Raw genomic sequence first — 12,996 nt, forward strand, 5'->3', positions numbered from 1 at the left:
GGTGAATTCCTAGAGGATCTCATAAAACTGACTGGAGTTTTTGAGTTCCAGATGATTCAATCACAGCTGAGTTCACAAAGCCAACAGAGTACCAATCATTACCACATAGCTGTGTCTGGGTTTTGGGATTTCACCTGTGACTCTAAGCAGGGACCCTCACAGGATGCTACCATCTGGATCCAGATGGACTCCGGTCTTTTTAACGAGGTATCTCTTCCCCCTCCTCCGTCCTCATCACTTGCAACATGAGGCCCCAAGCTTGGGACCAGCCAAATACATGAAAATATTTTATTTACATATCTGTGTTCACAACCTATCATCTTAAAAATAGTGTCCCAGCGTTTCTGCCATTGCTGAAATGTGTCATGGGAGCCTCCTTTCAGAACGTGTTATGCAGCATCTGTGATTCGCACTGAATTCCTGCAGTGGTTCGCACACTGGACTCTTATTTGGGAGGAAAATGGTTAAAACCTGCACCCAGCCGTACAGATTTAGGTTTTCCAGGATTTCTCTAAATCACTCCAGGCAAATGCCAGGATGGTTCCTTTGAAAGGGCACTGCCGATTTCCATCCCCATACTGAACACAATCCGAGTTTGTGCTCCGTCTCTAATGACCTCGATATTGACAGGACGTTACCCCCATCTTCTTTCGTTCCTTCTTCCACATTGGTGGCAAAACGGCAGTCTTTGAGCTGGATCTTTAGCTTTGTAGGAACCCAAATTGGATGAGTAGAGTAGGTTGGAATGTGATAACCTTGTTTCCAGTGGGAAATCCACATGTGAAGAGACTAAGGTAATAACATGCATTGTCATCATGGAGCAGCCCATTTTTCGTGAACCACAGAACCAGTTGATGTTACTGAATGAACTCTCTCAGATACCATACAACCTCACCATATAACAGTTATTGATGGTCTGACCCACGGGGATGAAGTTGTGATGCACAGTGCCACAAATGTTGAAAAGACGATGAGCTTGTGCTTGGACACGCCTCATCTTTATCAGTCGTGGAGATGGTGAACTCTTCCACTGTAAAGACTGTTGCTTTCTCTCGGGATCGTAATAATAGATCTGTGTATTGTCACCCATAATGATCCTCGACATGTCGAAGTGTGGGCCATTGGCAGCTTCGGAACAAACGTGGTAGCATTACACCACATGTTGACATCTTACATGAGGATTGCATGCGTTATTCCATACGACACACTAACACTGGCAGCAATTTTACGGAGTGTTCTCCAACTATCTTTATGCACGAGTTGCCAAATAGTTTTGATGTTTTCGGGTATTTTGCTCACGGAAGTCGACCTGATCTCTCGTTATTTCCCAATGTTATTCCACTCTTGAAGCTCATGTGTGATTCAAAACATGTCATGAGACTCATTCAGCAGCGCTGTGTGCTTGTCGAATCATGACAGGTGTTTCTGTGAAAAATTTCCTCAGATTTCCTAAGTTGCTGTCTATGTTGAAATTACAGTAGTGGTAGCAGATGTGACCAGAACCCTCCAGTTACACAGCTCCCAATGTAAACATGACATTGTCTCTCAGCATGCTGACTTGTGAAAGTCGGAGATACCTGTGCCTGTGTGTGCAGCCTTGCACTGTCATTTGTTGGTGTACTACAGAGCTACTCAGAAAATTTTTTATACCCTATTGTACATAACTGGAGAATAAACTACACATTTTACGACATCTGAAACACAGACTTACCTCTATCATCACTCTTGCTTTCATTTATAAAACGTACAAATATTCTTAGTCTGTGTATTCAGTTTGTGATTTTGGATCCCTATGAAAAAATTCCAAGAACTTGCACTCTTTCTTACACTTCTCATGTTTATTGTGTACCATTTCAACTATTATACACATCCACAAGTAAACAACAAAGACTCTCTTTGTTATTCTCTAAATTGACATTATAGTGAGATCACTGATAACGGAACAAGGACCTGCTTCCATATTAGGAGTAACACCAGATATGAGCACTATCCCAAATGCCAAAGCATGTGTGCATATATGGTACACAGGCATTGTACTCAAAGTGCTAACCACATGATGAACTGTAGAAAAGTAGGGCTCTACATTCTCTGTCTAAAACTGGAAATCTTGTTTTGTCTATCAAATAATAATAATTTACACAAAAAGAAGAGAAGCAAGCCTATTTGACAGAATGAGCTTCTATTTTGCCAGTGTCATGATGTTGCCGAAGTGAAATGTGTTGGAAAGAAAACCTGTTGTTGGTGTGGCATTGACAAAATTTGTAATTTATTTGTATTGAGTTGCTCACTGTTTTCTAAATCTGCCATGAAGTGAGACAAACAATGGTTAACAGAGATTTGAAATGCCATTGTTATTACAGCTGAAGTTGGTAAAGGACACACGAACAGCATACAATGGTATTTTACTTCTTGGAAATAGCTAACTGTCAATCAGTGAGGTGACCAGCTAGTGACTCCAAGAATTTGAATTTTTTTCACAACTTCATTGTAGGATATGGTCAATACTGCCTGACAATATGTAGTCATAAGAAGGACATAACTGGCCAGAGTATGTGCTGATTTTGCATTTAACACAAGTCTGTAATAGGTTCTGTGCTTCATGCAACACGAATTGGATCATTTGGCAGAATGGTTACATGTTAAAAGTGCATCAATCTTGTCGTATAGATGAAAGGAAGTTAGAGATTAAAATGAATGAAATAAAAGAAATGTGGTAATCACTGTATCAATAGTTCATAATTGAAATATTGGGAAAACTGAACATTTATTAATAGACTGTCACATAATTTTTAAATTTATATATGAATTCAAAACATTTGAATCATAATTAATTTTGTTTTTATGTGATATATTTTACCTTATTTTCTCTCTAGAACAGATGGAGCAAAATTAATCTCAAAGTGTTTAATTTTTTGTTTCAGCAGAATCAGTGATCCTCCTTTTTTTCTTTTTCTTTCTTTCTTTTAACTTTCATCTTTATCATGTTTAAAATAGTTTTTATAGCCACCAAAGTTAATTCTGGTACCTTCAGAATATTATTACACCTGCTTCTCGTAATAGAAGAAATGGTGTATTTGCAGTACAGTAAAGGTAACTCTTCCAAGAAACAAACAATTGAACATTGTGTACCTTCCAAACTAAGGTTCTCTTTGTTAAAAAGTACAATTGCAGAAATGTACAGAATAGTGTGTATTGGGAAAAGTTTATCACTCCAGATTGCAGTCATACTTGTCTAGAATCTTTTCAGTGAGGAAATGTTTGTTTGGCCATAGTTGCTTCCATATTAAAAATTTGTTTATAAATGTTCTTTGTGAAATTACACACATTATAGCATAGTTTTCTTTCTTAAAGCAGCAAGTGTCAGTAGCAACTACAGACTTATGATTTGTTTCTTCCAGAAGATATTACAAAGCAATGTCGATACCTTTATGCAGTTTTTTAATTGTCTTGTGCATGACTGAAATGTGATATGGGTGAAGGTAACTTCTGCAGTTGTCATGGCTTAGTTTTGTTTTAATAAGTACAGGGAGTTTGAACAGTTGAGAGACTAAGGGTAAGAAATCCTCACATAAACTGTAAATATGGGCACTGAAAAGGCAGATATAGAATCTTCCATCTCATTGCCTCTAGGTAAAGCAACACCCTCCAATAGTTGGAGATGTTAGTAGAAAGATATTGTAGAACATATGAAGGCTTACTTTTAAAATTTCGATAATGGTCCTTTCAAGATCACCTGTACATAGCAGTAAAACTTTTTAACAAGATGTAGTTTAAGAGGCATTAGCACAAATTGTAGAGAGAATCTGCTATGATTCCGGTTTTGAAGTTGGGGAAAGGAATGTCCTTTCCACAAACTCAACAGAATGCTGTCATCAGTATCAACAGTAGTAGTGAGTAGCCGTCTAACATAGTCTTCAATTAGGAAAACCGTATAACAATATCTGGATGCAAAATATTCCTCAGTAGTTACACTAATGGGGATTCCAAACTCATGTCCCAATATCATTTTAGTTCCCCATAACATGCAAAAAATTTTAGATAAATTCATACATTGGGCATTTTACTAAAGACAGTTAGCTCCTTAGAGATGTCTGAAGTGTTACTATTTCTGAGTAGCATTAAAGAGCTTATTGTTCATAGTCTGGGGTATGGTTCATTATTTGGAAATGATGTCTTCTGCTTGTCCTCCAGCAATGTCACTATATTTTAAAAGTTACCTCTCACTCTTAAATGGTTGAAGTTGTGCACAGACAAAATTTGTTTGAAATTCTTACATAACAAAGCTGTATAAGTCACGCTTACCTTAGAAATAGCTGATATGAATTACCATGGCATTTAAAGAATCATGGGTCTCCCAGAGAGAAGAGGATGTCCTGGATATTATGTCTTCTAGATCCATTCTCTAAATTATTTGGAAGAGCTCTGCAAATCACAGCACACAAGGAAAGTCTGCTTGTCACTGCTGTCAATCACATACAGCTGTGCACCAGGCTTCAAAGACGGTGAATTCTGTTGGTTAGGAAATCTTCAGACAGTGTCTGGAGAAACAAGGGAGCAACCAACTACCTCTCTTTTCTTGATCTCATCTTAGTGTTGCTGCAGTGCTAATTTAAAATCAGTTAAATGCACAATGGTGGGTAAAATTTACTGTGCATGGTGTTCTGTATGAAAGCATAGAGGGTGTCTTGACCTTCAAAAGTGGTTATTGACTCGCAACTCAATGGCAAAACACACCTGTGAAATTTGTCCACCATGAGTTGTTTTGTTTGGATCTCCTACAGCTGTGTGGCTCACTGGCAGTTGAAAAAAAAGTCACTCTCCTAGCAAGTGGCCTGTGATGTCAATAAAAATTGACATGGTTGTCAAGGGATGTTGCCATTGGAGATCAGCTTCTACACAATGTCTAGGAATAGGGTTTGTTCCATTAGCTCCCATTGTAAGTCTAATGACCTTGTGTATTGCATGTTGTTCACTATGGGAGGATTCAGTTGACAACAGGAGCATATAGAACCAGCCCAATTCCTAGTGTTCTGGTAACCACCCTATGTGTTGATTGTTTACTTGGAGGGCACACAATTAAGTTCCTCCTCTAACTTCATAACAGTAACTCAACTGCCACTGACATTTTAAAAATTAGAGTTATCTTTGAATACTGAATGGTACGTTTACATTTTCTGCCAAAAACATAGCCCGTCTGAATTTCAGCTACAATCAACAAAATTTTATTATCCTCAGTTACATCTTTAGGGCTTCTTTACGATGGACGAAGTAGAGGAATACAAATGCAGACTAGCAGTAGAAATAAAAGCTCTTTGGTTTTTAAGCAATCACATTTGTATATTGACTGTGTTTTCCCTGAAATCTACCACCTGCTTACGCAAATCCCTACAAATTAGTATCGCCAGGTGTTTGTATGAATTGACTGAATGACGGCTTACAGTCAAGTGACCACACACTCATTTATATCAACCATACAGATAGGGCAGGAAGTTGTCGAGATGAATGCATAATACAAGAAACAGGGTACAGGATTGAGTGTGCTTCAAATACTTAGGAGTGTTAAAGTGTACAGTTCACAAAAACATAGTATTCTATAATTTCAGTATCAATCAGTAACAACTCGAATCCAGTGAAGCAGGCAGTAGACTTCACTTTAATGATAGGATATTGGGAAAATGCTTACAATACATTTGAGGGACGCATAACAAATAAGACCAATGAGAAATATTGAATGTATAAGAAGAAGACCAGATTGTCATGGAAATGGTGTAAAACCTGAACTGGTAAGTGACTGAATATAAGATGCAAACTATTCTGTAAAAGCCTCTTTAAAAGTTTCAAGAGTTAATGTTTAGTTTCAGGTCAAATACACAACAGCCTCCCTAAGTATCATTCCCATGGGTACCATGAAGATTAAGCCATTACAGCATATATACCGAGGCATTTTTGCATTCATTCTTCCCACGCTCCATATGCAAATGGAACAGGGTGAAAGAGGGAGGGTGAGTGATTTAATTTGCTGATACTGTTTGCAGTAATGTGTGAAGATCATAGAAAGTATAAAATATTCAAGCTTTTTACGAGCCCAACAACATATCTGAGGGGATGCTGTTGCAAGGTGAAATTCATAAATGAGAAAACAAGTCAGAGCAAGAAAATCTTTCTTTGCGATTTCTATAGCGATCAGAACACCACTGTTTGCACTTTCTTTTTTTGTACAGATGATCACAATTACACACAGATATTGATCTGCTAAAAACTACATCAGTTATATGCTTTTTGATATCAGTGATATTATGTGCCTTTTGGCCAGTCATTCAATAATTTATACTCTATTTACATCGAGCTTTATGTTTTACATACATCACTGACAAAGCAAATTAAACCTATTAGGAGCACCTTTGTTACACAATGTAATCAGTAAGTATGTCTTGCAAATATAGAAAAAAGATTTAACAATTAATATATATATAATTATATACAAACAATTTTTACCACAATTTACTGATGTCATTAGTTTCATTCTTGTGCCTTATAAATATTTATAAAATATTATACAATATTTATAAGAAGCAACAGAAAACTATCAACGACAGGAGGAGAATTACAGCCATATTGTTCCAAGTCAACATAAGGTAAATTGATAAACAATTAAAATATTTTAAGTATATATTTTTTGCACATGCTTAACATGATATCCACCATAGTTGACTGTTTTTGGTAAAGTCCCCCATTTCCCGCTACCTTATGTGCAGCAGATATGTATTAACGTGTCCGATTAATCCTACAATCTGATCCAAACACACACAGACTATTACTGGCTATTATTTATTGTCTAAGCATTGTAAAGAATTTCAACATTTGCTAGTCACAGAAATAGTTGTGATGATGGACACCACAGAAGAATATCTTCTGGTCCCAAAGTCAAATCTTTTCCTCTTCTTGTACTTCAGTACTGTTCCTCCCCACTTTTTGCCATTACATCACAGTCTGAGGGGGTTTATTTCACACGCACACACAGAAAACATCTAAAGTTGTCTTTACTGCTCATCTATCTCTGCAAATTAATGCCAACACCAGTATTACTGGGATGATGCACTTGATTTTGTGATTGGAACTGTGACCCAAAGATGTGCTGTTGTGATTGTGGTTGTTGTTGTTGTTGTTGTTGTTGTTGTTGCTGGTGGTGTTGCTGCTGATGCTGAAGCGAAGTATGATTTGGAGATGTTGAGCAGATTCCTAATAAAACAAGATAATATATTACCACCTTACATATCTTTATATTTAATACAAGTAGGAAGATTCTAAGAGAAAAATTTTTGTTAGAATATATTACAAAATTACACTGTCTGTGTTACCAAAATGGGAAAAACTAGTACAAATATAATGAAGTACCTGATGGTGAGGAGCTAAGTTTATCCCCTGTGGACATCCTAGAGAATGCCAGTAGTGCATCAGGAAAATTTGGTGGTGTTGCTGGGGTGTTGCATGGTGTGCATACCTGCTAACAAATTAATACTGTATGAATACACATGTAACACACTGCAAACTGAATCAATGGAAATTAGGGCTAAATAGGTAACATACTAGCAACATTATTATGAAAAGTGTTGCTTGAGGCAAGAAACTAAGAATAAATTTAATATAATTTTAACCATAAATTGAATAACTAATAATTTCATTTCATATTTTAGATTGAATACTGACTACATTTATTTCAGCAAACTTCATATTAAAATCTACTGACTTCATTCTAAACATACATGTTGATTACAGAACCAAATTTAAGCAATCTACAAGGAAAAATTCTGTAGCAAATAACAGAACAGAAATGGTACATGAAACAAGAAATGGCTATATTTATTTGTGTTCATTCGTGACTGATTTTTAATGGTAATATTCATAAAGTTTCCAGCAGGAACAGTGTCACTAGCTATTGACACTAAAACATCCTTTAATCACACAAGATAACCACTGAGAAGATTACAAACATATGCTGTATCTCACTCCAGCAGGTCTACAGCAGTTGAACAATCAAACTGGAACTGCAGTAACTTGTACATTTCAGCAACAACCCTAATGATGTCACATCTGAAATCTGTTTTTCATGTACCCTGCCAATGCTGCACACACCAGTCCCACCACTCGCAGAAACTGTGTTTGCAACAGAAGGTTTATCTTTGATACTATATATCTGCTGGCCTGTAAATCCATCCAGCATCTTATATTTATGGAAAAGCAATAGTCCACATGAATAAGATCTTATTAATGTATTAGAATGTGAATGTTATATGACCATACGTATGGAGTGATACAACTTTGGCTACAATCATAGAGGTTTTTGGTGTAATTTTCAGTGACAGTTTTCGATTTTGCATCAGCATGTTGCCAAAGTTACAGATTGTTCCTAGCACATTAGATCTGGCTATTGATGAACAGTGTCTGGATGCTGCAATAGGAAAAGCAGCATCTCTCTTCGGCATTTATTTGTAGGCTCTTAAAGCATGCATAACATTAAGAACATTCTCATTCATGAGAATTGTTAACACTAAATTCAAAAGTACTTACAAAGAGAGAGGACCAAAACAAATATAAAAAAAATTGGACTGGATGTCTTATAAATGTTATAGGAACACAATGCATGAGGAGAGATTACCGAGGAGTCAATACAGGAGATATATATTGTACAGCACCAAGTTAGTATACTGTAGGAAAGCATAATGTGATCATAGAGAGGCAAACTGTTGTACACCTTTCACAGAAATTTGTGGTCATGTCAAGGTGCCAAAAGTTCTAATAGTTTGGGCTTTTTGTTATTGCAATATCGCAAAGGGGAATAAAATTCTTCTTAGTATTCCTATTACAAAAGCTTAGCCCACCAACATGCTGAGCCTGCAACAAAGGCAGATGTCACCTGAATATCAGACATTCTTACCATAATGACCTCAAGCTGACATACACCAAATTAAGCTTATACAGAACCACTGCATTAAAAATCTGTCAAATGCCTCTCCACATTTGGCACCAGTACCTGCAGGATAACTTAATGTTGCAGAGAAATCAAACTCTGAAGCTGCTGGGTATTTGTAAATTAGAATCGTGCAGGAGCTTCTGTGGACAAGTTACCATTTCTCTATCGAAACAAAAAGAGTGTTGTAAGCTATGTGGCAGTGGGTTCATAGTGTACCAGTATCATTTTTCTCCCTATCCATTTCATTCACAGATTATGTGAAGGGAGAACGACTGTCACTAACCCCCTGTATGAGTCCCAATTTGTCTAAATTTAGCATTGTCCTTATTACATAATATATATTTTGGAGAAAACTGGAGGTTCCCCAATTCATTTTGGAAAGTAGGCTCTGAAAACTTTGTATGGGTCTCTGCAATGCACAATGTCTACCTTGACTATCACACTGTTGTATGGGTCTCTGCAATGCACAATGTCTACCTTGACTATCACACTGTAAGTTTGTTGGGCATTTCTGCAACACACGCATAACCAAGAACAAACTAAAAGTGGCAAAACTTGTACACAGCTCACATGCAATTTCAAATTTTGATATCATGGAACAGGAACAGTGCAACACAGTCAACTTCAAATAGTGTTGCTGATGATCAGCAAGGCAATACTATTAACTGTACCTATAAAAGATATGAAATCATGGGATGGATGAGTGTGGTGACCACTGTACCATGTGTGTAGCTGATTGGTGTAAATTACTTACAATTTGTGTATGTCTTGTTCAGTCCTTTACCAAAAAAAGACGGCTTCTGGTTCTGTTGCATATTTCTTAACATTTAATTTATAGTTGAATGAATAAATAGTGTGTTCAAGTACATAGAAATTAGATATCATAAGGTATTGACAGTGATTGTCCGGAGCCTACTGATTCACAATAATTCATATTTTGTTTTCCAATGAGTTTGACAAGAGGCTAAACTGAATTTTAAAAAATCACTATACATTCTCAAGTAAATATAAAACTGTTACTAATTTACATGAAAATGCAATGTGAACATATGTTTTTTTGTTATGGTATTTTTCTTAATCTATGCCATGCACCATCCACTTCTTTTTCTGATTTTGCTTTCAACATCAATTGATAAATTCATAAATTTGTCACTACTGTTCCTGATCTGAGACCCAAGCACCTTCCATACAACCATTTTCTTTTGTTGTTTGCTTGCTTTTGTCCCACTTGGATAGAAAGAAGCAGCACCTTTTTTTTTTTTACTGATATTACTACCAGCCAGAACTGCGATTATCTTGAGATCTCCATACATACCCCATTTGTATTTTTCATACTGAATGTGAGTAGAAGTTCAAAGATGTCATATGTGGGACAGTGACAAGAAGCTAATGGATTAATTATGGATCGATTTACCTTATATTTTATATAGAAGAGATCCATTCTTCTTGGTAGTAAAATTATCAATCAAATTATCTTTAAATTTCTGGTCTTTTGTCAGTTGTTTAACAAGGCTTTTTTTTCTATGGCAGTTGTGCAGAGACAGCTTAACCTATCATTTGTCACTGAAGGCGATTTTTAATTCTTTTAAGGGTGCTCGTATGTCTTTTAGAAGGAGCTGTATTGACAGAGAATATAAGAATCAATTTGATAAGCTTAGGTACTTCATTATAAATATTTTACCCATTACCAATTTAAGAAGGTCTGCAGGTAGTAAATATTTATGTTTGTCAACATAAATGTTGCCTAACTCATTTTCCAGTCATTCATTGTTAAAGAATGGGTAAGTTGTGAGAAGGCAATTCAGTTTCATTGTTGGGAAATTTGATTTGTAATTTCCACACTGATTCTTATCAAGCAACTCTATCTACTGAATATTTTGAAAATCTCCAGAACACATTTACATTCGTATTACACTAAGGTGATAAAAGTCATGGGATAGTGATGTGCACATATACACTACTAGCCATTAAAATTGCTACACCACGAAGATGACATGCTACAGACGCGAAATTTAACCAACAGGAAGAAGATGCTGTGATATGCAACTGATTAGCTTTTCAGAGCATTCACACAAGGTTGGCGCCGGTGGCGACACCTACAACGTGCTAACATGAGGAGTTTCCAACCGATTTCTCATGCACAAACAGCAGTTGACCGGCGTTGCCTGGCGAAACGTTGTTGTGATGCCTCGTGTAAGGAGGAGAAATGTGTACCATCACGTTTCCGACTTTGATAAAGGTCGGACTGTAGCCTATCGCGATTGCGGTTTATCGTATCGCGACATTGCTGCTATGGAATCGGTGGGTTTAGGAGGATAATATAGAATGTCGTGCTAGACCCCAACGGCCTCGTATCAGTAGCAGTCGAGATGACAGGGATCTTATCTGGATTGCTGTAACGGAGCGTGCAGCCACGTCTCGATCCCTGAGTCAACAGATGGGGACGTTTGCAAGACGACAACCATCTGCAGGAACAGTTCAACAACGTTTGCAGCAGCATGGACTATTAGCTCGGAGACCATGGCTGCGGTTACCCTTGACACTGCATCACGCGATGGTGTACTCAACGACAAACCTGGGTGCACGAATGGCAAAACGTCATTTTTTCGGATGAATCCAGGCTCTGTTTACAGCATCATGATGGTCGCATCCGTGTTTGGCGACATTGCGGTGAACGCACATCGGAAGCGTGTATTCGTCATTGCCATACTGGCGTATCACCTGGTGTGATGGTATGGGATGCCATTGGTTACACGTCTCGGTCACCTCTTGTTTGCACTGACGACACTTTGAACAGTGGTCGTTACATTTCAGATGTGATACGACCCGTGGCTCTACTCTTCATTCAATCCCTGCGAAACCATACATTTCAGTGGGATAATGCACGATCGCATCTTGCAGGTCCTGTATAGGCCTTTCTGGATACAGAAAATGTTCGACTGCTGCCCTGGCCAGCACATTCTCCAGATTTCTCACCAATTGAAAACGTCTGGTCAATGGTGGCCGAGCAAATGGCTCGTCACAATACGCCAGTCACTACTCTTGATGAACTGTGGTATAGTGTAGAAGCTGCATGGGTAGCTGTACGTGTACACGCCATCCAAGCTGTTTTACTCAATGCCCAGGCGTATCAAGGCCGTTATTACGGCCAGAGATGGTTGTTCTGGGTACTGATTTCACAGGATCTATGCACCCAAATTGCGTGACAATGTAATCACGTCAGTTCTAGTATAATACATTTGTCCAATGAATACCCGTTTATCATCTGCATTTCTTCTTGGTGTAGCAATTTTAATCGCCAGTAGTGTACATATGGTGTTAATACTGCGTACACAAGGCATAAAAGGACAGTGCTTTGGTGGAGCTGTCATTTGCACTTACGTGATTCATGTGAAAATGTTTCTGACGTGATTATGGCAGTTGGAATGTTTAATGGTGGTTGGAGCTAGATGCATGGTCATTCCATTAGGGAATTCAATGTTCTGAAATTCTCACTGTCAAGAGTGCACTGCGCATACCAAATTTCAAGCATTATCTCTCACCACGGACAAAGCATTGGCCGACAGACTTCATTTAAAGACAAAGAGGAGTGGCGTTTGCGTAGAGCAACAATGCATGAAACAACCATAGAAATGAATGTGGGACGTTTGACAAACGTATCCGTTAGGACAGTGCGGTGAAATTTGGCGTTAATGGGCTACGGCAGCAGACAACTGACGTGAGTGCCTTTGCTAACAGCACAATATTACTTGCAGCACCTCTCCTGAGCTTGTTAGCATATCAGTTGGACCCTAGATGACTGGAAGACAATGACCTGGTCAGATGAATCCCGATTTCAGTGGATAAGTGGTGGTGGTAGGGTTTGAGTGTGGAACAGACCCCTCAAGGCCATGGACCCAGGCTGTCAACAAGGCACTGTGGTGAGCTGTGCCTACATGGAATGGACCATCGACTAGAAATGGTAATGTTTGTGGCTGGTTGGAAAAACATTCTGGACAATTCAAGCGGATGATATGGCCACCCAG

The 12,996-nt window shown here is 38.0% G+C and overlaps 1 protein-coding gene across 2 annotated transcripts in view; it reads right to left on the reverse strand.

Moving 5' to 3' along the window:
• Positions 1-6,144: 6,144 nt before the first annotated feature.
• Positions 6,145-12,996, reverse strand: part of LOC126475368 (UBA-like domain-containing protein 1) — a 138,216-nt gene continuing 131,364 nt past the window's right edge. The window contains exons 3-4 of one of the 2 annotated variants that reach the window (XM_050103186.1): positions 7,396-7,504; positions 6,145-7,239 (exon numbers count right to left, since the gene is read on the reverse strand). In XM_050103186.1, coding sequence (XP_049959143.1) covers positions 7,052-7,239; positions 7,396-7,504 — 297 coding nt within the window. In that variant the 3' untranslated portion in view covers positions 6,145-7,051. The remainder of the gene's footprint in view (positions 7,240-7,395; positions 7,505-12,996) is intronic. The other variant, XM_050103187.1, reaches the window with a different exon arrangement.

This window comes from Schistocerca serialis, chromosome 4, assembly GCF_023864345.2.
Source record: "Schistocerca serialis cubense isolate TAMUIC-IGC-003099 chromosome 4, iqSchSeri2.2, whole genome shotgun sequence".
NCBI lineage: Eukaryota > Metazoa > Arthropoda > Insecta > Orthoptera > Acrididae > Schistocerca > Schistocerca serialis.